This window comes from Triturus cristatus, chromosome 3_1 (genome assembly GCF_964204655.1).
Source record: "Triturus cristatus chromosome 3_1, aTriCri1.1, whole genome shotgun sequence".
NCBI lineage: Eukaryota > Metazoa > Chordata > Amphibia > Caudata > Salamandridae > Triturus > Triturus cristatus.
This window is the reverse complement of record NC_140583.1, coordinates 68,163,300-68,186,791: the sequence shown is the minus strand read 5'-3', so window position 1 is coordinate 68,186,791 and position 23,492 is coordinate 68,163,300. Positions and strand designations below refer to the sequence as shown.

General features: G+C 44.6%; 1 protein-coding gene across 1 annotated transcript in view; it reads left to right on the top strand.

Moving 5' to 3' along the window:
* TTC17 (tetratricopeptide repeat domain 17) overlaps positions 1-23,492 on the top strand; it is a 458,242-nt gene that overhangs the window by 104,589 nt on the left and 330,161 nt on the right. The window contains exons 6-8 of the mRNA XM_085643464.1: positions 12,889-12,998; positions 15,491-15,638; positions 18,269-18,408. Of these exons, the coding sequence (XP_085499590.1) occupies positions 12,889-12,998; positions 15,491-15,638; positions 18,269-18,408 (398 nt within the window). The remainder of the gene's footprint in view (positions 1-12,888; positions 12,999-15,490; positions 15,639-18,268; positions 18,409-23,492) is intronic.

Genomic DNA, 23,492 nt, shown 5'->3' with positions numbered 1-23,492 from the left:
CAAAGCGCTGTCGTTAGCGAGATCTATTGTTGTCGACTTGCCTCGGAAGGGGGACAGGACATGTGCACGCGCAGAAAGGACTGCAGTTGTGCATGCGTACGGCGGCATTAGCACAACTCCAAGGACAGGAGATGTGCACGCAGCAGCTTGCGCCGCGTTTACACGCTTCGTGCTTCCTTGCTGAACAAGTCCGAGGACTGCAGATGTGCACGTGCCAACTTGCGACGCGTTACCACGCCTCGTGTGCTGCTGCGGGGGCCCAGTGTCGGTGCAGTGACTCTCCTGTTCTGTGCAAGATGGGACAGAAAAATGCAGGTTAGTAAAGCGCCGCGGTGCATTACAACATGGGCCTTAGAAGTCTCCTGTCTCGCCGAGCTCCTGGGAGTGGTTCACGATGCAGACAGCAGGAGGACTGCAGATGTGCACGTGCCAACTTGCGACGCGTTACCACGCCTCGGGCTTTCTCACAGCGTCTGTTTGAGCTTGTTCTTTTTAACTAGCGCATGCAGCCCAGAATATGAGGCCGAGTCATAAATCCCCCCCCAACTCCGCACTGAGTATCATAGCTTAGCAACCCTTCCATAAATAAGCACTGGCCAAAACAACTGCGCCTGCAGCCCACCCATGCCCTCGCTCTTGGGACAGACTCACCTTGGATTTTCGCCAAAGTGACGTTGATCACCTCGCAGCCTGACATGTCTTTTTTGCGTCCCTGGGCTTCCTTCTCTGTTGCTCTCAACTCCACGCATCCACGCACCCACTTTTTCGCTCTGTAGTCAACGAGGGATGGATGGAGGGCCGTGGCTGCTGCACACAATGGCCTGAAAGCCCCCCCTTGAGTAAAGTTTAATCGTCCGGGAGCACATGTACGTCTAACAGCTTAGCTGTGTGCAGGCAGGACAAAACATATGCTCACGCTCTGCTTCGCGCTCCTCTTTCGGTCTTAAGGACAAAACATATGCACGCGCTTTGCTTTTGTTGCGGCACGGTATTTACTTTCGCTTTTCTTCACTCGATTTTTACTTTTTTTTGCTCCCTCTATCATGCCCCTTCTGCTTTTGTGATACCCCACCCTACCACAACACCACATGCCCCCACATATGCTTTTTTTCTTTTTAACTAGCACATGCAGCCCAGGACATGAAGCCGAGTCATAAAGCCCCCCGACCCTGCGCGGAGTATTATAGCATAGCAACCCTTCCATAAATAAGCACTGGCCAAAACAACTGCGCCTGCAGCCCACCCGTGCCCTCGCTCTTGTTTCCTCTAGTTTCTATTTATGCTGCTCCCTTTTACTTTTTGCATCTTTTATGTGCAGGAGCTATCTCATGCAATCCATTCCTTTCGCAGATGACCTACTTCTATTTATGTCTTCTCTTTCTTATTTGCTTCTCCTCGACTCCTTGCTGGGATTCCTATTCTCTTAACTGCACTGGTAGAGGGGTATGAGGGCCTGTATGTGTATTTACTAATCATACTTGGGTGATAGTAGCCAACATACTTCTGCAGATCTAGTCACCCTGCTCTTGTTCAATGTCTGCTTGTCAAAAACTCGCGCTCCCAAGCGCACACACCTGACAAACAGACCAGCACCGTGCCCACGTTTCTCGGCAGTCAAACAGCATTTTTCCAGCAAGCGCGCCCAATGAAAATTGCTGCATCCTGGATGAGAACATTTTAAAATGAAGTGAAGGTATTTGCTTCAGTTGGCTGCACTGTGCTGATCAGACACACACCTTTCATAATCCTTCCCCAGAGTCTAAATTAGCGAGGTATCTCTCTTTTGCCAACCAACTGCAGAACAATACCACTGAAAAACTGATGCGTTTACACCTTTATTTGGAATTCTGACTTTAAAGCAGCATAAGAAAAGTAATCACAATATTTCACTGTCTTGCACGGACGAGGATCTGTTCAGGTAATTATTTACGTTTTATTACAATTCTGGGTTAATAGAAGGTGACCACTCGAGGCTGGTGGCAGTGACTATAGGTGTCGTATTCTTCCCTCATTACCTGAGGGAGGAAAATAGAGGCACATTGAGGCCTCTCGCGGAGCACACCTTCTAAATACGCGCCTTGAGGGTTTATATTCTTCCTTCAAGCAGATTATGACTGTGTTTTCAAGATTGACTGTGTTTTCGTAGCATTTAATAGCCTTGAAACTGCTTTGTTTAAGGCAGACCATGCAAATAAAACCTTTTTCCCTTCATGCACTCATTTGTCCATCCGACTGCTGCCTCATTCTTAGATTCACTCACTAACATTTCAACTTATTCATCAAAATAAAGAAGCACTTTCCCTTGTCAAATAGACCTATTGGCTTTGCCACTGCTGGTTAAAATTAACGAAATTGAAATGTATTAATTGCATTTGCAAACCAGGCATCCCTTCTAAGTACCACGCAAAAGGGGTTAGACTAATGCATTCTACTGCTGGTGTCCGCATCACTGCACTAAAATGCATTAGTCTTGTATTTTAGCGCCCCTGAGTCGCCCACAACAAGGAGGTGCCCACTGAACTAAGCAGCTGAACTTAACCAGCCAGCACGCTAGAATGGTGTTACTCTGTAGCCTGCAGCTGCCCCGAAAAACTGGTCTCATTCGCAGCCAGTGTAATCTGCATGAATAAGAACTGCGCTGGCAGTCTGTGTTGCTTACAGTCATTAATGCTATGTCGAGGGCTTCAGATCAATCATAAAGCCGCGTCCCGTTTGGCCTGCCTCGGAGTGAACTCTTGAAACCTTCATGTTTGTAGTTCCCCACTCTGAGCCTTGCCAGTGGCAGGGTGTGAGGTCTGAGATAGACTAGGTGCCCAGTGCATAAGTTAACTTGAAACAAAAGGTGTGAACAGGAGGGGAAATGGACACAACCGAAGTGAACAACTAACTTTAACATAAACAGCAGCTGGTCCGGATGAGTCTCTGATGCAGCCAGCACACGGAGGATGTTTTCCAGCAAAGGCGTGGATTCTGCACTGTGCGCTTTAGACGCGAATAGCGTGGCAGTTAGCCCCAATTCAGGTCCTACAACTCCCAGCCTTGTCAGCGGCGCCCCCTACCTGCCACTGCACTTCGAGCTCTGCTCACAGCTACCACAGCACAAACAGGCCCCCCCTGCTTCTAATAAAAAGCCACCCCTGCCTCTAATAACAAGCATTTGCAATGCAATAGGTCTCGCATTTACGCAAGTTTGAGCTATTGACTATTGACATTGCAAATAACAATGCCTTTTATTTTTGTGTTCGTTTTTAAAACATAAATAAAAGGCATTGTCATTTACAATGCCAGTTGCTTAAACTTGCGTAAATGCGAGACCTATTGCATTGCAAATGCTTGTTACAACTCTGTCAGGAAAGAGACCACATCACTATGTCGATCCCAAGGTTGAAACCTGCAAAGTCTTCTCGATCCAGATTTATGACTTGTAGTGTGGAGGAATCAGCTCTATGTGGAGGTTAACTCTTCTTTGGAGCAACATGGATAGGAGCCCAACGTTGCTGCCTGGCTCTGCCCGGATGTGTATACCTAACCTCTGGCTTTTCCGACCGGTCATGCTGAATTCTGCTTTCATGACTTTCATCTTGGCTCTGTTAACTATGTTCTGTGATTCTCTGGTGTGTCATCTGGCCCCAGGGCACCTGTGGCTGCTTCAGCTGTGCACCTCCAGCGACCTTTTCCCCGTTACCCTCTTGACTCCGCCTGTGAGCCTGATAACGCTACGATGTCTGCAGTTTTTCTCTCGCCACTGAAGACCACATGATCTCTACAGTTCTGCTGCATTTACTCCAAATTAGTACCCTCTGAGGACCTAATTCTTTCAAGGCTTTTTATAAGCAAGGTGAATAAGTCTCTTGAATTACCTCCACCCTCTGCAGAAGTTAAAATCCTAATTTTGCCAATCTGCAGACTGGTCGTTGTATGTCAGAACCTTTAGTGCCTTAAACTCTTACTTTTATCTAGGGGTTTGACAGGATAGAGGTTCTGGCTTTAAATTTCACTTAAATATGGTGCAATTGAGATACTGTTTAGGTCTCGCCTGACCCAGCGCATGCACTGGTCTGGCGAGACTTATTGAGAGAGCTCCAAAAAGTGCTACTAGGCCAGCCTAGAGCTACAGTTCATGTGCGCGGGCGTGCGCCGCGCTTTACCACGATTACTTTCACTTTTGCAGCCACATGGCCGCTCTGATGTTTGATCGCGATCACTTTCACGGCCGCTTGGCATAGCCAATAGGTCTCGCTTTTGGGACCTTATAAGTATTTAGTTATGCAACTGTTGCATGGCTAAACACTTATAAGGTCCCAAAGGCGAGACCTATTGGCTATGCCAATGCTTGTTTTATGATATGATTAAGGAAATTGTATATAAACTTCACCAGTCTAATAACCTTCAGTATATTAACTATAATATACATTAATTGATATATTGTGTGTTGCGTTCGAGGATGACAACACATCTCATTACGATGTTTAGCAAGTGCTTTAGGCTTCTGCTCTTAACTACGGCTAGAATTGGGACTGATAGACTGAGTGCACATTAGATGCTCATTATATTAAATATTGTTATTGGCTTTAGTTCATTAAAGTTGTTAATTTGGAGAGAGAGTAGATGTATGCCAAAAAAGAATAACCATACCCAGTAACAATTTTAGGATTTTCTTTGCTTCGGATAAAATGATAATTTGGCTCTGCAGCGTTCACTGTAGGCATCTGTGAGCCCCTTTGTTTTAATTTTGTACCTTAGATTACCTTACGAAACCTCTGACTCTGAGATCAGATGTTTTTCAAAGCTCTTTGATATCTTTGGTTTGGATTCTGTTGCTAAGGTCAATTAAAACCTTTACAATTTCTCATTATAAAAGAACAAAAATTACAGCAGCAAAGTTCATGGTTTAAGACTAATTAATAATATTTCATAAAACATCTGTGTGTTATATTAACATCAATGATGCAGTTATCCATAATTGTTGTCTAATACAGTGCATTGATAAGGGGTTTAGCCTTTCAGTATGTTGACGGATTTTCAGATCCTGTGCATTTTTAGGAGGGAAGTAAAAATCTAGAAGATTAAAATTTGATGAGACAAATACTCTGTTCGAATGGAGGGGTAAATGTACAATAGAACAGTTTCTTTATGAACAGCGGCAATAGTAGGTTGGTGTTGACTGTTATGCTGGGGCATATGTCGTCTGGGAGAGAGGCAACCTAAATATGTGTTTGCTGTGAAAAAGAAAAAAAAAAGTTTTTGTTGCAGTGATGGAGCATACTGGTTGTTTATCGGGCGAGTTTCTCCCTAGCCGCTTCAATGAATTGCACGAAGCGGCACGCCAGCTGAATATTCCCTCCTCCGAGGCATGCCATCACAGCTTGTCTACAGGTTCTTATCCCCTTGCTTACAAAGTATGGCTTCAGTAATTGGCGTCGTTCAGGTTGTAGTTCACTGCAGATGCACAAAAGGTGTAATATACTTTCATTGGCTTCCTTGCATAAACGGCATGTTGTCTGGCCCGGCGATCGTTTCCAAGGGGGAAGGTGCTGCAATGATGGTAAGATGCCCATTCGGAGATTAAGATATTTTTTGTTTTCTTTCTTCCTCCTGTTGAAACCTACACCTAGGTAGGATTGCGGAGAGGACTTGACGTAGCTTTGCACAACAAACCATCCATGGGTTCTTTCTGTGAGTCCCCCCTTGTCTTCTACTCGTGATAGTTTTTTCACTGTCTTGTATACGATTTGTACTTTACCCTTGTTTCCTCCCACCCGGGAATCCAGAAGGCTGGATGCATGTGGAAGACAGCTTTTTGGTTCTTCTAGCGTGGCCATCCACGCTCTAAACACTACATGCGTGTTTGCACGTGGATACTCTGGGACTCCGTGGCTAACCTTCTGCCTTCCCTTCCGGAGGAATTGCGCCCTGAGTTACTCCGTCTTGTCTTTCACGGCAAGGAAATGGCTCATTTTACAATACGCTCCTCTCTGGATACCAGAGACTCTGTGGGCCGTGCTCTTGCACGGTTGGTGGGTTTGCGCCGTCATGCCTGGATGCGTGACAGTCGCTTCCCTGATAATATTCCGGAGAGCCTACAAGCCATGCCGTTTAATGGAATAGACCTTTTTGGGTCCAACACTGACTCGGCGATCTCCAGGCTTCTGTCAGAGCTACCGTAATTCTGCCATGCCACTGACTGCGTAACTTTTCTTCTTCGTTGCGGTCTTCCTTTACGGACCAGTTTTTATCAGAGGCAGGTTGGTCCCTCTGTATTGTCCTGTATAGCCGTATGGCTGGGTTGCTTTTGTTTCAAGTCCTCTGACTGTCTGTTTTGCCAAGAGGACCCCCCCTTTTTGCCAGGGGTTGACCCTTACACTATGTGGGGTGTTGGCTGGTGGCAGGTGTCTGCCTTTGCCTTCGTATGCTCCTGTGGAGTTTTCATTATGGATCTCCCTCTGGAGCTCATATACCTCCTTTTACTGCGTCCCGCAGGGTCGCATCGCTTTGTAGTGCTTGGACTCCGGGTCTAGGTCTATGCTGTGTGGTATCTACCTCGCATAGCCTGGCATCTTGCTTTTGTCCTCTCGTCCGTCTTTTGGTGCCAGCCCCTTCTGGGTTGTTCTCCCAAGTAGGGAGTTGCCGTGGATCTCTCTGTTGTAGGTTATTATGGCCTTTTGGCTTATTCCCCAACAGTTCACTCCACATCCCGCTGCTTTCGCGCAGGGATTTCTAAGTTCCACTAGCATTCTTAAATGTGGCGGACTCGTGGAGACGATTCTCTTCGAACCCCGCTCTTCCTGGCATCTAGGACCCTTGAGTTGGTCCTAAGCACTCCCTTGTCAGGCTTGTCTTTTCTTCTAAATTGTCCTGCGAGGGGACTGTTCTCTCTCTTCCGGACTGCCGGCTGACGTTACTTGTAGCCTGGCCTAGTTCCACTTTCTGTGTAACTGCGGGTACATTTGAGCGTACCTTAGTGCCTGGGTTTGGCCGGGTTTCAGCATCTTCTTGAGGCTGTTTCTGCGCCCTGTTCTTCCTCATGGCTTGTGCGGCCCGTTGCGTTCTTACTATTAGGCGCATCTCAGCTGTTCCTGCTGTCTTGCTTCCTGGTGTTCCTCCTGGCTGCGTATGAGTGTTTTTCGGGCTGTGTAGGGGAATCCTTTCAATGCTCTCCACATGTCTGATTGACAAGGGTCTCCGCAGTACTCTTCCTTTGTGGTGCATGTGAGGGCACTACACGTTCTCTCCACCATACCACTTAACCAGCCCTGGCTTGTCGACTGCCGCATCCTGCGGTTCTTTCGCACCATAAGGTTCAGTTCTACATTCTGCGAGGTGCTGAACTATCCTTTCACGCCAGTTTCTTTGCTGGGTGTGTTTTTCTTCCATGTCAGCCCGTGCTGGGCATGGGTTCAGTATCCTGCTGCCTTCGTATCTTTACGAGAGCAGGTTTAACAGTGTTTTACGCTGTTTAAGTTATTTAGCTGGGCCTAGCTCTGGCTTCTTGTCGAAACCTTGGATACTGTGGATCCTTCATGCCTCTTGGTCTTCTTTCGAAGTTCGGCATTTTTTCAATCAGGCACAAGCGTTCTGGCTTGGTGTTTTCCTTCTCTCATCCCCTCTACATGTGGGGTTTTTCGTGTTATTCTGGATGGGCTGTGGTGCCCTCGCCTCCCCTTGATTCCCTGCTCTCTTCAGGGCTTAGGGGTCTGGTGGTTGGCTGCGCGGTCACTTCTGTCCCCACTGTGTTTCGCCCTTTGGTTGACAACACTCTTTTGGTCATGTTATTGACGTCTAGGTTCTCTCTGGACCTTCGTGGGGTTCAGTCGCAGTCCCGCCTCCTCTAGGGGTATGGCTTTGGTATCTATTCTAAGTTAAGGAATCTGCGGCTAGACGTCTCTATCAGATGAACAAGTTACTTACTTTCGGTTACGATGTATCTGGTAGAGACATAGTCTAGCCGCAGATTCCTTAACGCCCGCCCGTCCTCCCCGTCCCGCGACAACCTTTTCAGTTTGGGCTTCTTACCTTCGCCTCCCTTTAGGTGGCTTTATTCCTCTGCGGGGTGACGTCTTCTCTTCACTTTGACTCATGAAGCTACATTTTGTTTCGGGGCTCTGGTCTGCCCATTCTTGTGATTGGACGGAATGCTCATGTGCCATGTGTCCTTTACAACCCCTTCCCTGGGTTGTCCGATGTGAGTCTACTTCTTCCCTTCTATCTTCTTCAACCGCTTGAGGTCTCTTGCCTCTCCTGCAATCTAGCGGTTGCACTCTCTGACAATGCTGTATTCGGCAGGTCCATTTTTCGGATCTGACTTCTCCTTTTGGGTGACGCTTTATGGTACTTTTGTTTTTGCTCCTGGGTTCTGGACTGGTTTTCCTTCACTGTCATTTTGTGGTTGCAGCCTTTCTTCCGGCTGCTGTGATGGTTCACCACGGAGCTATGGCTCAATGATGAGTCTTGTGCCTCTGGTGGCACAGGCTCACACAGGCTAAGGGTTCAATCCTGCCTACGCTCTGCATCTTCTTCTGCCTCCAAAACCTCCCCCGGACTTAACGATTGAAGGGGTCCATCCCAGAGTGGTGCTCTGTTCTTTTCCCTCCCTCAGTTCACAATATACGGTGCCTGGCACTGTCTTTCTATGGTGATGTTTTTTCACCATACCTTGGTTTTTCTTTTCTTTTTCTGCACACTGTTCCCATATTTTCACAGTTTTTGGTGGTGGCTTCGTGTCCTGACACGGAAAAGTCTTCTGACGAAAACTGATGTCGGCGCGCCGGGGTGAGGCATATATGGCTCCGCTGACGTCCCGTCCATGGAAGACGTCAGGGCGGCGCCGTACGGCGCTGCCCCCTGGCGAGCAGAGGTGCTGCTGCGCAAAATTTTCCGGACCAGACTGACGCCTGGGGATATTCTAAATTAAGGAATCTGCGGCTAGACTATGTCTCTACCAGATACATCGTGACCGGAGGTAAATAACTTGTTCTTGCTGAATATCTACAGGTTGTGTCTAATAGATGTTGAAGGCCAATGGGGGTTCGACTCACCAGCACGAGGTCATCTGCATACAGGAGATTGGAGAGTAGTAGCCCTCCTATGTTTTTGGCATGCGAGTTACAAGTGTCCAGTTCTGACGATAGATCAGACATGTACAAGTTAACAAAGTGTCGGCGTCAAGACGCTCCCCTGTTTGAGCCCCATGATTGTTGGGATTTTTCAGGACACAAACTTACCATCTCCTAGTTTGACTTGGACCCACTTATTTGTGTGGAGGACTGGTTTAGGAGAACAGGTGGTATTTTTTTCCCTTAAACTTATGCCAGAGTATGCTCCTGTTAATTTTGTCAAATGCTGACGAATAGTCATTGAAACACATAAATAGAGGGTGTTTTGCTAATTTTGTCCCATCTATCAATAGAGACAGGGCAAGTATGTTTGTAGTTGTTCCCATGCTCTTGCAAAAGCCCGTTTGATTGATGGGTATGATTGATTTATCATCTGTCCAGGCGATGAGATCTTCCAAAATTAGGCAAGTGTAGTATTTCGCTTCGATATCGACAGGCTGCAGCCTGTAGCTGTTTGCTGAGTACTTGTCCCCTTTCTTGTATATAGGGGATATGATTGACCCCCTCCAAGAGACCGGGATGGTGTTTCCTCTTGTGATTTGTGCAAACAGCGGTGACAGTTTGGAAGCCCAGTGTTCTGGGTCTTTTTTAAATAAGCTTGGAGGAATCCCATTGGGACCCGGGGCGCCCTCCCGCTAACCTTTTGCTATCCTGTCCGTGATCTGATGAGTTGTAAACAAAAGATGCTCGTTTCCTGGGGTAACATTGTGATTGAGAGGGATTACCTCTGGAGTATGGCGTCTGCTCTGCTTCTGATCAGAATTGAAATGATGAAGCAAATGAGAGGCCCAAGCTTCCTCTGTTGGGTGTTAGCTGATTCTTATGGCGTTTGGGTTGGCTAGGCTATTTCTTTCTTTTCCGCTTTGCGTTGCGCTAGCTCCCTTTGTAAACTCGGATCATGCCCTGTACGCTGATTCTTGTGCAGTGTTTTATTTATTGCTTTCTTGAGAATATGGAGATGTGGAGTTTTAGTGATGAGAAAGTTTTTGTCTTGATGGTCTGAAATCCTGTTTATCGTTGAGGCTGGAAGAGCGCTTGCTGCATGCTTTGCTCCAAATGTTTTAATGAATTGTTCCCTGTGCGTTATCTCATTTCTGTCGGCCTCCTCTCTTTTTTTCCCATTATAACTTCGCTGAGGCCAGTAGTTCATCTAGTTGGTTAGTTTTGAATTTGATTCTCCAGAATTGTCCATATAAATAGACTTGGTATCCTCAGCAGGTTGGTCTGGTGGTGATCCAGTTATTCTTGTGGAGAATTCCTGCGGGAGGTGGTCACTTTGATCTTGGGTCCCTACCTGGAAGCCTGTAATTCTACTGATGAGTGATAAAGATACAAAGGTGTCGTCTATTAGCATGCTTGAGATTGCGCTGTGGAATGTTGCCGCGGGGTGCTGATCTCCTGGGAATTGCCCATTTAGTGCCACAAAGCTTAGGTGTTCCAGATCTTTTACAAAGTTCCTGGCGAGTGCTGATTGTTGCTTCTTGGTACTCTGCTCCTGACAAGGGATATTCCAGGCTGAGTGTTGTTCCTCGAGTAGCTGGTCTCTTGACTGTGGCCCCATTAGGTGCATGTTGAAGTCGCCTCTCAACAGTAGATTTGAAGTTGGTTCTTCGGAGAAGAGCCTGATAATTTCTGCCTCCACCATTTTGGCACCTTTAATTTTGTCACGGGGATGTATATAGCTGTTTAAGAGTAGTTTTTGTTGTATAGTATTCACATCCCGTATGCTCACTCTAAGTGCTTTAATTGCATTGGTAGAAGATGTAAAGGTGTCAACATCTTCAGTCGCTGTTATTGTTTTTATTGATGAGTAGATTGTTAGACCACCCTTTAGATGTCCAAATTTGGAGCCTCTCACTGCTGGAGTTTGGTGGGTTTTGAAGCCAAATAAATAGAAGGGTTCTTCTAACCAAGTTTCTTATAGCCAGATGAGATCGAAGCCTTGAAAGTAATCCAGAAGGTCTTTCTCCGATGTTTTGTTGCCCAGGCTGTTTATATTCCAGGAACAAATTCGTAAATAGTGATTGCTTGGAGGGGGTTGTTTTATCCTAAGTCAAGTGCTCTCCTCTTGTCGCTTTATCTTCCTCGCTAGCCAGGACCAGTCTTCCGACCTAATTGCTCGGTGTTGATCATTCCTTTCTGATGGTTGAGCGTCCGTACTGCGTGTGCCTTTAAGTACTGATTGTGGCTGCAAGCCCGCTGATGAGGTAGCTGCATTTGCTTGTTCTCTTATATTTAGGATCAGTGGTACCGGGTAGCCAGGCTTTTGATAGAGTAGCATTTTTATTCCCTATACTTTTAGTTGGGGTTCCTCATCCACGATCCTCTTCACTATTTCTTCTGAGGACCAGGTTGTCTTTGTTGTTTCTCTGTCGGAAATTTCTTTGATGTTTTTAAATGCTATTCTTTCCAGATCGTGTGTACTTATGGCCACCAAGTTTCTAATCGCTTGAATTAGATGTAGAATGTTCCCTCTGTTGAGGATATCCACACAACCTCTGGTTTTATATTCAGGGATGAACAGAATTGAGTTGTTTTTAAGTTGTAGTTGACAGGCAGTTGGACGTTTTGCATGTCTGGGCGGTTACTCTTTGATTTGAGGGTTCGAGAGATCCACTGAGACTGCAGTCTTACCTGGTGGTAGTAGTTGCTTTCCTTGAGGTGATAGATTCTCCAGGTTTTTTCTTAATAGAATATACTGGAGCGCTCATACAGTCGTGCTTTCTGGATTCATCTAATGTGTTTATAGATGCTCGGTTGATTTGTCCGCTGTCATAACCAGTTTAGTATCTAAATCCCCTGGTGATGAAGTGATCAAAGGGCTTGGTTCATTGTCTTCTTCTGTTTTCCCGGGGGTGGCTACCTCTACCAGTCTTTTTTTGCTGAAGAATGCTAAAGCTCTGGTGCTAGCGTTCTTTGTACTTCCGTCTGTTGTTTTTGTAGATGGCCTTGTTGGTTCTTCTGCAATCATATCCAGATTGGTCTCTGAATCCCCTAATATTGAAATAGTCAAGTGGCTCAATTTGTTGTCTCCTTCTTGGGGCAATAGGTCCGTTAATTTACTAGCAGCTTGTCCTTTTGTCCCAGGTCGGATGCTACCCGAGGGGAAGTAATCCACTATGTTCTTTTTTCTCTTTCTTCCCTTCCTCCTCTGCTTGCGGCTATGTGTTTGGTCTTCTTTCCCCCGGCGTGGGGCTTTTCTAAAGCTTCTAGTTCGATCTTTATTTGTGTTGATTCTTCCAGGTGGAGGTCGTGGCTATGTTCTGGGCCCCTTATTTACTCTGGTCTGTTGGGACAACCTCACAAGACAAAAGTGATTCTACTGAAACAGACGACTCTTTGGCTGCCAGACACATGGTCTCACCAATATTTGAAAAATCCATTCAAAGTGAACACCTTGCCAGAGAGTAATTTCCGTACACCATTTTATCCAGGGGGTTGAGCGTGTCCTTTTACCACCCATGATGAGGATTTAAGATCAATTCCATCAGAAGACTGGGGAATTGGAGTAGGGTTTACCTGGCGTTACCGGTACATGAGGTGATGGGAACAGCTGCATTGAGATGTATGCTTGCGTTGTCCTTGGAGCCACAGATTTCCCACTAACACATTACATACCTTCTTTTAGCATATTTTCAGACCAAGATAATGCAGAGAAAGCATCACTCCTAACTTGTGAATGGATTTACCTGATTTCAAATGTCACAGCTGGTACAATCATCGCTAATGTTCCCTTGAACCTGTATCTTACCTATATCTGGTTTTGTACCCACAGAACACATCCTCATGGGTGCTGTATGACATGGCATCCTTCTATTGGAGGATCAAGAATGAGCCATACCACGTGGTGGAATGTGCCATGCGGGCGCTGCATTTCTCTTCTAGGTATACAATTCTAAATATTGTGCCTGTCTTTGTGTCCATCTTATGTGTGAGGTGTGATGGGTTGATCCGTTTTTGGAAATGTAGGGACATTTTAGAAAAATATACAGTGACTACAGCTGTAGTAAATAAGAAAGATGACCGAGAAATATATATATATGAGAGAGCGAGCGCGAGAGAAAGAAAAAAAAAATCAGCAGTGACAAGAAATCTTGAAGATAAAGGTGGAGGGACAGCCAAGAAAATGAGTATTATTTAGAGCATAGAGACCTGAAAGCAACATAAATACAGAATACAAACACTGAGATGGGATCTAGCATAAAAAATAGCTGCAAAGGGACACCGCATAAAAAATACTGCATTTGAAAGAGAATTCATTGTAAAATGTGTGTGCATGAACTGCTGAATTCTGACAACAGATTGTTGAGACGTTTGAAATGCCTTTGAATTCAGATAAGCCGTTTATGCTGTGATGGAAATGAAATTTTGGCAAGGTTATTAACGTAAATACTGTTTGGACTAATTGTGTTTATGGCCTTTTTCTCTACTGTTGAACTGTCACATAGTGACATTGGTGTAGTAAATAAAAGCTCTAGTTGGTAGATTTGCAGCATTCGATTGTTCATAAAACAAAATGAGATCAGACTTCTGTCACACCTAACCTCAAACCTGTGGATGAAGATCAGAACGCAGTAGATTGAGTTACAGAGCAGAACATCCTGGGATAGAAGAATAGAAAATGGGATTAAATAGTGGAATACTTCACTATTAGCATGCCACAAAATAAGCATTTATTTGGTACAAATGGATGACGTATCGGTCACTGTCCTATAGTAACTTTGTTCCTCCCTGAGCTAACATCAGAATTTGTTTCCTTCATCAAAATCTAGTATTCCTTTAAGGCTTGATGTTGTGGTTTAATATGTGCATGAGATCCTTGGCTCAGGTAATTGTGCAGCACCTGCTTCAGTCCTAGTGATAGGCTTACAATACAGAACTCCCTATCTGGGATAAATGATGAGCTACTGGGCCCAAGACTTATACTGCTGAATGCAGAACCATCCATCTGTGCCCAAAGTGGACAATAGAATATGCTGGCAATGAGAGTGGGGGGCTAAGGGGCGCCTAATGCTCGTATGCCCCTGGAAAATGAGCACAGCCCTTTTCTCCTCTTTTGCAAATTCTTGGAGACCTGTTTAGATCAAGAACACTCTACTTTGCATGTCAGACCTCCGCATTCATTAAAAATACCATCTTGAGATGATTGGCAGGGTAATTTCTCTTCCTTCAAGTAAACGTGGCATTAAACTCCCTGAAGTCTTGGTTCAATACTGGCTTACTGCTTCATAATGTCTGTAGGGGATCGAAGGGGAAAAATGAAAGCGCTAGAACTGAACTGTATCCACATAGATTAAGTACTCGAATTCACAAAAATCTGTATTAGTTTCAATATCCACTGTACCACATTTCATTCACCCATTAGGTGAGGCATCAACAATTTGGTCTCCCAGACTATATTCAACCACAAGACTAATGGGGAGATTTAGGCCTACAAAGTTTGAACATCAGTGGAACTATTCCTCTCGGGCAGTCTCTAGGAAAGCCTAAAAGACTTGCTTTTTCACGGAGCACTACACTTCACTGTAGGTCAATACTGGGACCCCCAGACCTTTCCAACAATTGCACATAAAACGCCATACGATTCTGCTTTCAAGTTAGACACGAAAGTCCCCCCACCAATCGATCTTCCATCTCGCATACCTGGAAGCATCACTCATGAAAGAACTTTCTACTTCCTGCTCTGTTTCTCGAATTAGGCACTGCAAAGGCAAATTCGTAGGTCAAACATTGATAAATGTGGAATTTCAACCTAGAAGGAAATTTCTGCATACTGTAATGTGTTCTAAAGTTTGTTTGCACCTTGAACGATTTGTATCCCCTCTCCAGAATAACTCCATTATCTATGGTAGTGGGCCTTACCTTGTGTCAATGTAAAATGCACACACCCAGGTCCTTAAGTGAAGTAAGTTTGCGAGCTTTTTTAGACTGTAAATCTACCAGGAAGAGGTTTACGAATAAGTACAACTGTACAAGTTTATGGAGGGGCCTTACAGTAGCGCTGACGAACTTGCCCTAGTTCTAAATCTGCCTTTGAGAAAAATTCCCTATTTTGCCTAATTTTCCTTAGCAGATGTTTTTTTTTCTTTAGTGCACATATCTTGACTTATGTGTACAATAACATTTCTGAATATGGCCACGAGAGGAACGTACATTTAATAGAAGTCTTGATAATCTGTAATTGGGCGTGGGTGAGAATTTATTTATGTAGGTTTTACATTTGAGATCACTAAGAGTTCAAGACAGTGTTCTGACTGAAGGATTCAATGTGAATAAATGTGAGTTAAATATATGCTTTCTGCTTAGTGTGTTTGCAGACTGATCTCAGTAAGCTTTGCAGCATATCTGTAATCATATCTTTTTTTTCCTCTTGCAAGGCACAGTAAAGATGTTGCACTAATCAACCTCGCAAATATTTTGCACCGGGCTCACTTTTCGGCTGATGCGGCAATCCTGGTGCATGCTGCCCTGGATGTGTCTGGTGACTTTTTGTCCAGTCACTACACACTGGGAAACATTTATGCAGTGAGTGTGACTTCATCAAAATTTTAGGACAATGCTATGTTCTTATCAATAAAAGGAACAGATGTTTAATAACTATTTTGTGGATTGCCTAAGGTGTCTAGTGGATTCTTGTCTCCCCAATGTACAGATAAGTAACTTGGTAACAATGGAACTGACTAATCTGACCGAGGGTTAGGAGTAGGGTTTGGTTCTTTAAGTCACTGGAGTGTAAATAGTTCTACTTCCAGAGCGCAACTCCTGTTCAAAAGGCATGTGCCTAAAGAAACCACTCCAAGACTATAAGTCATAGATGAGTATGGCGGAACCAAATCATCTCATATCTAAAATAACCCTCCTTTAGAAAAATATCTACCCCGTTAAAAAGGCATGGGTACACCCTCTATCCTCCACTCGTTCCTTGTGCTGTAAAGTTTAGGAATCACTGAAAGGGATACTGGCCACCATCGGTTGTAAAAATAAAAATAGTTCTTCCGTTCTACCCCCTCTTGCAGAGAACCGACTGACAAACTCAATTTATCTTTCCAGTGTTCCCTTTGTGTTGCATCCCAAGTTGCCTATAATTTGTTGGCCCCAAAACAATTAACAGATTCACTCCTAAACGGAGACCTAGACAGCACAAATGTTAGTTAAGTGTTAAGATCCTCCCCAACCATGGGACATTAGTTTGACTCATGAAACTTACAAATAACCAAGCATGCTCCTGAGGCACAGGTAGACATTTTATGCACTGCACTGAGGGCTGGTAGACTACTTAGTTCACTTTGCCAAGACCGGTGGCCCCAGATAGGTTACCCATATTCTTTCCTGTACCTTTCTGCCTTACATCAGTAATTGTATTTTTCTCTGTAACACATGGTGTTGATAATTTCTCTGTATGGGTGCCTACTTGCTTGTATGCCCCCTTTGCAGACGTATGTGGGCCTAAAACTGAACTGCACAAATTGCACAAAAAGGGCAGGAATAATGCAAAAAATAATTTGACAATTTTTTTCTACAAAATTAATTAGCTTTAAAGGGGCATGTCAGCGATAATGTTTTTCTCAAATTTGAATGCAGTCATAATAGTTTTATATATCAGTTAGCCTCACTGTACGTGGTTTTATCTACCAGCTCTATGCTACTTGGATGAGAGGCTAGTTCTGCCAAGATGGAATTTGTCTGTTGTAAAGATGCATCTCAATCACACATCCTCTCCTTCCACCCACCACACCTCTGCAGCAAGCACTTAAAGCACTGAGATCCGTAGTATAGCTCAGCCACCTAATGCTTCTACCTGTGAGATTTGTGTACAACGTAAGCACACACTTCTGCAAACCATATATGGGCACTTAGCATTTCACCCATCTAAAAAATCCTTGCCATGAAAACCGTTTATTACTGCTCTTAAGAAAAAAAAAAGATATCTCTATACAGTGTAATTTGTTAAAAACTGTCTATACAAAAAAGTAAATGTGGCTGTTTGATCTATAATAATTGTATTATAATTGCATTTTTTATAGTGCTTACTACCCATGACGAGGCGTTGAAGCGCTTTTTCGGCGAGTAGCACGCTACTCTGGAACCCATAAAGGATTAGTGTTGAATAAATATAGTTTTATATGAAAGTAATTTGAGTGGTGGATACGTTAGTCAGGTATTTGGATTCAGAAGGATAGCGAGGGGACAGAAGAGGGAATTAAAAAATGTTTGTATTTATATAGCACTTGCCACCCTTGATGGGGTGTTGGAACGCTTTTTTGGCGAGTAGCCGGCTACTCCTTAACCCATAAAGGGTTTAGTGGTGAATTAGTACAGCGAAATATGAAATTAATAAAATAAAACCGGACAGTTCCCTAGAGCAAAGTACCCAATGATAGATCCTTTAGAAAAAAGGTGACTTTGAGCACTGTAGGAATAGTGAGTGTTGACTGCACTTTCATTATGTAGTACGGAATTTTATCAGTATGGAGTAGGCGTCGAGAGGAATGTTCGTTTAGCCCCTTTGTTGGAAGCTAATCTTGAGATGCCCCCACTGCACCACTGTTTATTTTCAGCCTTTTTTCTGATCTCCTTGGGTGAACAGGTCACTTTCCAAATGTTTGACCAATAAAGATAACCGACCGCTGAAGGGGCTGGTATCCCATGACAAATGTGGAAAAACATGTTTGGAAACCCCATTCATGCAGTTACCACGTCTGATTTTGTGTGCAGGGAATACCAACCCAAGGCTGTTACCATGACATGCCGTGGAAAGATTGGAGAATAATCCTCCAGTCAGTTGGTAGCATGGAATGGCCATGGTATAGTTCAGGCTACTTGAAAGATGGGTTAATATAATTTTAATAAAGTGCAGGCTGAGCTCTGCATGGCTTCTGCTCATGTAGCTAAATTCAGAATCGAAAGCAGGTGCCATTTAAATGTAAAAGGGCTTTTCTGTGGGTTTGCTGAGAGCTGGATTTGGGTACATTACAGCAATAGATGGTTGTTCACTGAAACTAACACTATATCTTGGGTACACAGATTGCATTATTATTTAACATGGACCGGTTTCTTAAAAACAATAAAATGCCTCTTCCGATATCCTAATGGAATACAAGGCTCACTTTAGCTCACCATGGACCTGTCTTACTTTTCTTCTTTTGGTTCTCTAGATGCTTGGCGAGTACAACCACTCTGTTTTGTGCTATGATCATGCTCTACAGGCCAAGCCGGGCTTTGAGCAAGCTCTGAAGAGGAAGCACGCTGTACTGTGTCAGCAGAAATTAGAGCAGAAACTTGAAGCACAGCACAGGTAAGCATCTACCTGATGAGTGGCTTGTAACGTGCAACAAAGCATTGGTAGTAGCAAAACTCCTCTCCTCACTCTGACCTTTGAGTTTCAACTGTAATTGCAAGACTTGTGAAGCATAACCATGTGATTGTTTGGAAGCTTGGTGGGCTGAATCTATCATTAGACACTGTGTGAGAAAGTGCCTCTTTTGACATGGTGAGCCCCCACTTTTTGACTGGACATTGATGTGGTTTGGACTGTAGTGCACAGGGTCCCTGCCAACCAGGTTACCTGTGCCTGTGCTTCTTCCTTATAAACATATCCACAATTGGTACTTCTGCTCCTGTATTTCCCTAGTAAGTGGTACCCTTGGTACCTAGGGCCTGGAAGCTGAAGAGGGTTCCATGGGACCCCCTCACTAGGACTATGCCACAGCCCTTACAGCTTGCATGCCCCAGTGAGGTGAAAAAACGACAGTCGACATGGCGCCCTGCCTGGGTGCCATGCCATCCACCACTGCCTGAAGGTATAAGTGGGTTATCCCTCTGGCAGGATTTACAGCTCCAAGGTAGGGTGCACTCTACCACAGGTGAGGGCATATCTACTCAAGTAGATATTCCCCTACAATACTTGAGTCAGTTCTTAAATATTACAAGGGAAGCCATAATGAGTTCATGGGCTGGAAATTCGACAACGCTAGTTCCCCGTCACCATGATGGCTTCACTGAAACTAGGAGTGTTTGGTAGCAAATAACTCCTTTTACCCCCACTGATGCCAGTGTGAAATGTATTAAACCATGCACCCAGAAGGCACCTCAGAGGTTCCCCCTGAAAACCTACCGGCCCTGGTGTGGACACTGGCTGGCTTTATGCAGCCTGCCACACACAGACCTGTTTCTGGGCCCCTGGTTGAAGATCCTCTGCTCTCTCGGACCAGAAACAATGGACATGCACAGTGCTCGAAGGCGGAGCTTCAAAGGCCTGCCGCTTTTGTAACGCGACCCATCCTCTGCTGCTAGCAATAAATGGCTGCCCCTGGTTTACACCCCCACTTTGGGTGGAAAAATCGTCTGGAAAACTTCGACTAGGAGGTGTGCTGCTTCTGCCAATTCCACCCCTCAGTGGAGGAGGCGAAGTTAAGCACACTTTTCAGTCCCCTCCATCTTGAAGATGAGGGGACTCTGCCGATCAGGGCTAGGACTATGCCCCCCTCCCACAGGATGATGGCATAATAGAGGGGGTAGTCACCCCAGGTGAGGTGCCTATTGGCACTACCTGTTACGCCCTTAATCTAGTATTGAGGAGTCTCCCTCCGACCTTGAAACAAGTTACCTGCGACCTAAGAAGGACAATGAAGATGCCGTACAGCAAAGTTTGAAGACGACTACTGACTTTTCCCCCATCCCTACCGGCCTGTCTCAAGCTCCAAAGGCCCCTGCGAGAAGACTCCGCCTGCCCTGCAGTCAGTGACTTCCAGAAACCCGAGGAAGACTGCATCAACTTAAACAAAGACCAGAACTCTAGAGGCCAGCTGTTCTGTCTCCAGGAATCCAACACCAAGGACCCTGGTGCCAGCTGAAACCGCAACTCCTGACCACTCTGCACCAGGCGCTTATGGCCCGTGTCTAGGTGGCTCACTGACCCAGAACAGGTTCCCCAGCGATCCTTACCTCAAGTCCAGCATTGGCTGCCCCCCCCGGAATCCAAGACGATGCCTGCAGCCTGAATCCAGAGTTTCCCGATGACCGCGACTGGCTCAGGTAAGAAGACTGACGTCTAAAGGCATCCCTGCACCCAAAGCCCCTGGGACTTGGTGAGCTGAATCAACTGTGCCCCTCTGACCCTCTACATCTCTACTTACCTCTGTTGTCGTTGGTCTCCCTCCTGCAACATCCACTGCGACGCTTGCAGCCTGTTTGTCTGAAGCAAGACCTCAATAGAAAAGCATTGGTTGCCCGATGCTGAATCTGCACCCGGCCACCCCAGTGTCACTGGTGGGTTATGTTTGGTGATGCTTTGTGGCCCCTTTGCCCCCCTGTGCTGGTCTTTACCCCCAAAGCTTGGCCCCTGCAACCGATTTACCTACCTGCAAGCAGTGTGGGCTCGATCACCCCCAGTCTCCATTGAAATGCACTGGGCTGTTCTCCAATTTTGATCTCTGCACACAGCTGTCCCTGTGCCACTGGTCGTGCAATTTTGGTACTCACCTGACCCTAGCTGACCTTAATTCCCACAGATTGGAAATGTAAGTTGCGTACTTACCTGTTTAACCACATTATTGTTTTCCTCCATAGGATAACATTGAACTCTCTGAAAACTTTTAACAGTTAAGTATTTTTCCTGCAAAACGTTCTTAACTTATTGTGAAGATCGTGGTCTTAAAAAAAGACACAAACAAAGCATATTTTTTTATAAAATTTGATGTGGATCTCCTTTTGTGTCCATTATTGGTCAATGTTGTGCAATGAATGCCTTACACTCCTCTGCACGTTGGGTTTTACATTGAGCCCTGTACACTTTTGGGGAACACCTGGACTCTGTGCAAGGTATAGCTACCTAGTGGCATACGATATATAGAGCCAGCTGCCTACACTCTGCATTACGCATTGCCAGCCAGCCATAATATGTCATCACTACTATTTTTAGACCTTAGTAAGCCTTACAGCTTGTTGAGTGATTTTTGAAAAAGAGCATTATCCAGGAAGGATTAATTTTTAGAGGTGCATAATTTAAATATTGCACATCATACGAGATCCCTTCATTTGAGGAAACGGATGTTATTAGATGTGTAGGATAGCGTTAACATTCCATAAAATATGGTCATCTGGTACTCCTGTGCCTCGTGTAAAAACATCACCACTCCTGAATTAGCTATTTAGGCATAAGCCAGGCCTTGTAGACCTCCTGACTGTGAGAAGATTTCATTAATCTCTTTAATTTATTAAACAACTTCAGATAGTTAAAAATGCACAGCCCATTTACTCCGTCATCTGTCTGTTCAATCATGTAGAGCTTCACTGGTTTCGCTTTAATTTAATAAGTGCATCAGATATAAGGCCCTTTGCTTTTATTACCAAGCTTTTTCTGGCACCAGTGCTATTTACATCTAACACAAACTTCAGGGATATTTTTTGATCCGTAGTGTATGCTTCAAAGCGAATGGCTGTTCAGTTCTCAAGTTCTGTGAGTTTGGAGTTGCAGGTTCAGCTTTCTCCTGTTTTGGCCCTAGGCTCTGGAAAGCTCTGCCTCTTAATCTTTGTAGTAAACCCTGCTTTTTAGCCTTTGATAAGAAAGTGAAAACTTTTCTTTTTTCTCAAGACTACTTCATCTATCGTTTCAACTCTGATTTCTCTCGGTACCTTTACATCCCTGATGGTCCCAGTGCGCTTTATAAACCTTCAAATCAGTCAATCAAGACCATCTCAGATTGACCATATTGAAATTACACCGTCGGGGTTCCTATGGAGTACACTTAAAGAAAACCATTTTCAGATGTTTGATTTCTTTTACATACATGCTTATCTCTGTTGACACATAACAGGTCTCTGCAAATTGAAGTATGTAGTTTAATTCTTTGCTTTGCTTAAACTGCAACAGCTCAATTTCTGCCACAGTACCTTTGTATTTGCTTTATTTATTCCTCATTTATAGCTTTTACATCTGAGGTAGCAACGCGCCAAATTCCACATTATATTACATTGTATTTGCTTGGCTCCCCTGCCTTTTCTGCCTTGACCATTAATGTGTCTCATCTGACCTACCGATTGCTTTTTAAACACCCTTCACCTGTGGGTACCTTTACACTGAATTACGATCATATATTGTTATCCAACTCAGTGGTGCTCCCTTTACCATCCTCTAGAAGAAGAACGGTTGAGTAGACCTGCCAGAAAACGAACCTTTGACCATGAGGTCAAATATCACTGCAGTAGCTGACCAGTCATACGTTAGACAACGAGCATGGTGTATTGCATCTCTACTAAAGGAGAGCGCACAGCTTACCTTGATTGACATGTGTTTCATCAGGCCTCCCTTATATTGTCTCGCATCACATGGTGACACACTCGTGTGCAACGTTCCCTTACCTCTTGCACATCTGACACTCACGATATTGCACTACAATTCTTGATGTGTTTAATGTCTACTTCTTTGCTTCTTTCGCACCCTGACTACAGCACCTAATTCTGGCACTACCAATGAGCAGTAAACTTTATCTTTTGACCAGTATAAGTGAAGACTTTGCCATCACTCATGCTTCTGCAGCACTCTTCCACCCACAGGAAAAAAGGAAGTTCATATCTTTCTGCCCAACCTTATGTGATATGCCCCAGCTGCTGCTCATTACACACCCCATACTACAACTCAACCACTCACACAAACACATCCATGTCCTGGGCGCCAAGTTGTAAAAAATATTAGATTAACTAGATTAGCCCCATCATGAATTTGGATAATGTGTATAAAGCAATAGCTGAATTTAGCATCAAATGCCAGCTAATACTCATTGGATTGTAAGCAAGAGATGCATTCAAATGATGAAATATGAACCTCTGGGCATATTAACGTTTAGTTAAATCTCACAGAGGTAAATACAATGTTGTACGCTCTATTGACTCTTAACATGACTGACGGGTTTTTTCCTTGGCACATTCCGTGAGTAACACTTGTCCATGACTTCTACTATAGTGAGAGATTTACTATGTGCATACAAGTTTCATTAAAAAGCTGTATGCTTGGATGGTAATAAGAGAGAAGGAAGATGTCTGGCGCTAACTACTTTACTGTTCTCAAAGTGTACCATGGTCACATTAAACAATCTTGCTATGGCCACTACTCCAGTATATTTCAGTCTGCCCTGAACTCTTTACCATCGTTAAGTCCCGAGTATCAGCTGCCACTTTGGCAACAGAAGATGGATACAATGCCCCAGCCAAGGTCTTTTTGAATATGGTTGCAAATATCTATGCCTCATTCCCTGTGAATTCCAGAGACTCTTCCTGCCTAAACACCTGGTTTGACTCTTCAGAGGACCCCTCTCTGCTTCTCCACTTTAACACTTTTGAACTCGAGGAGCTTTCCCCACTGCTTGTGTCTGTCATTTTCTC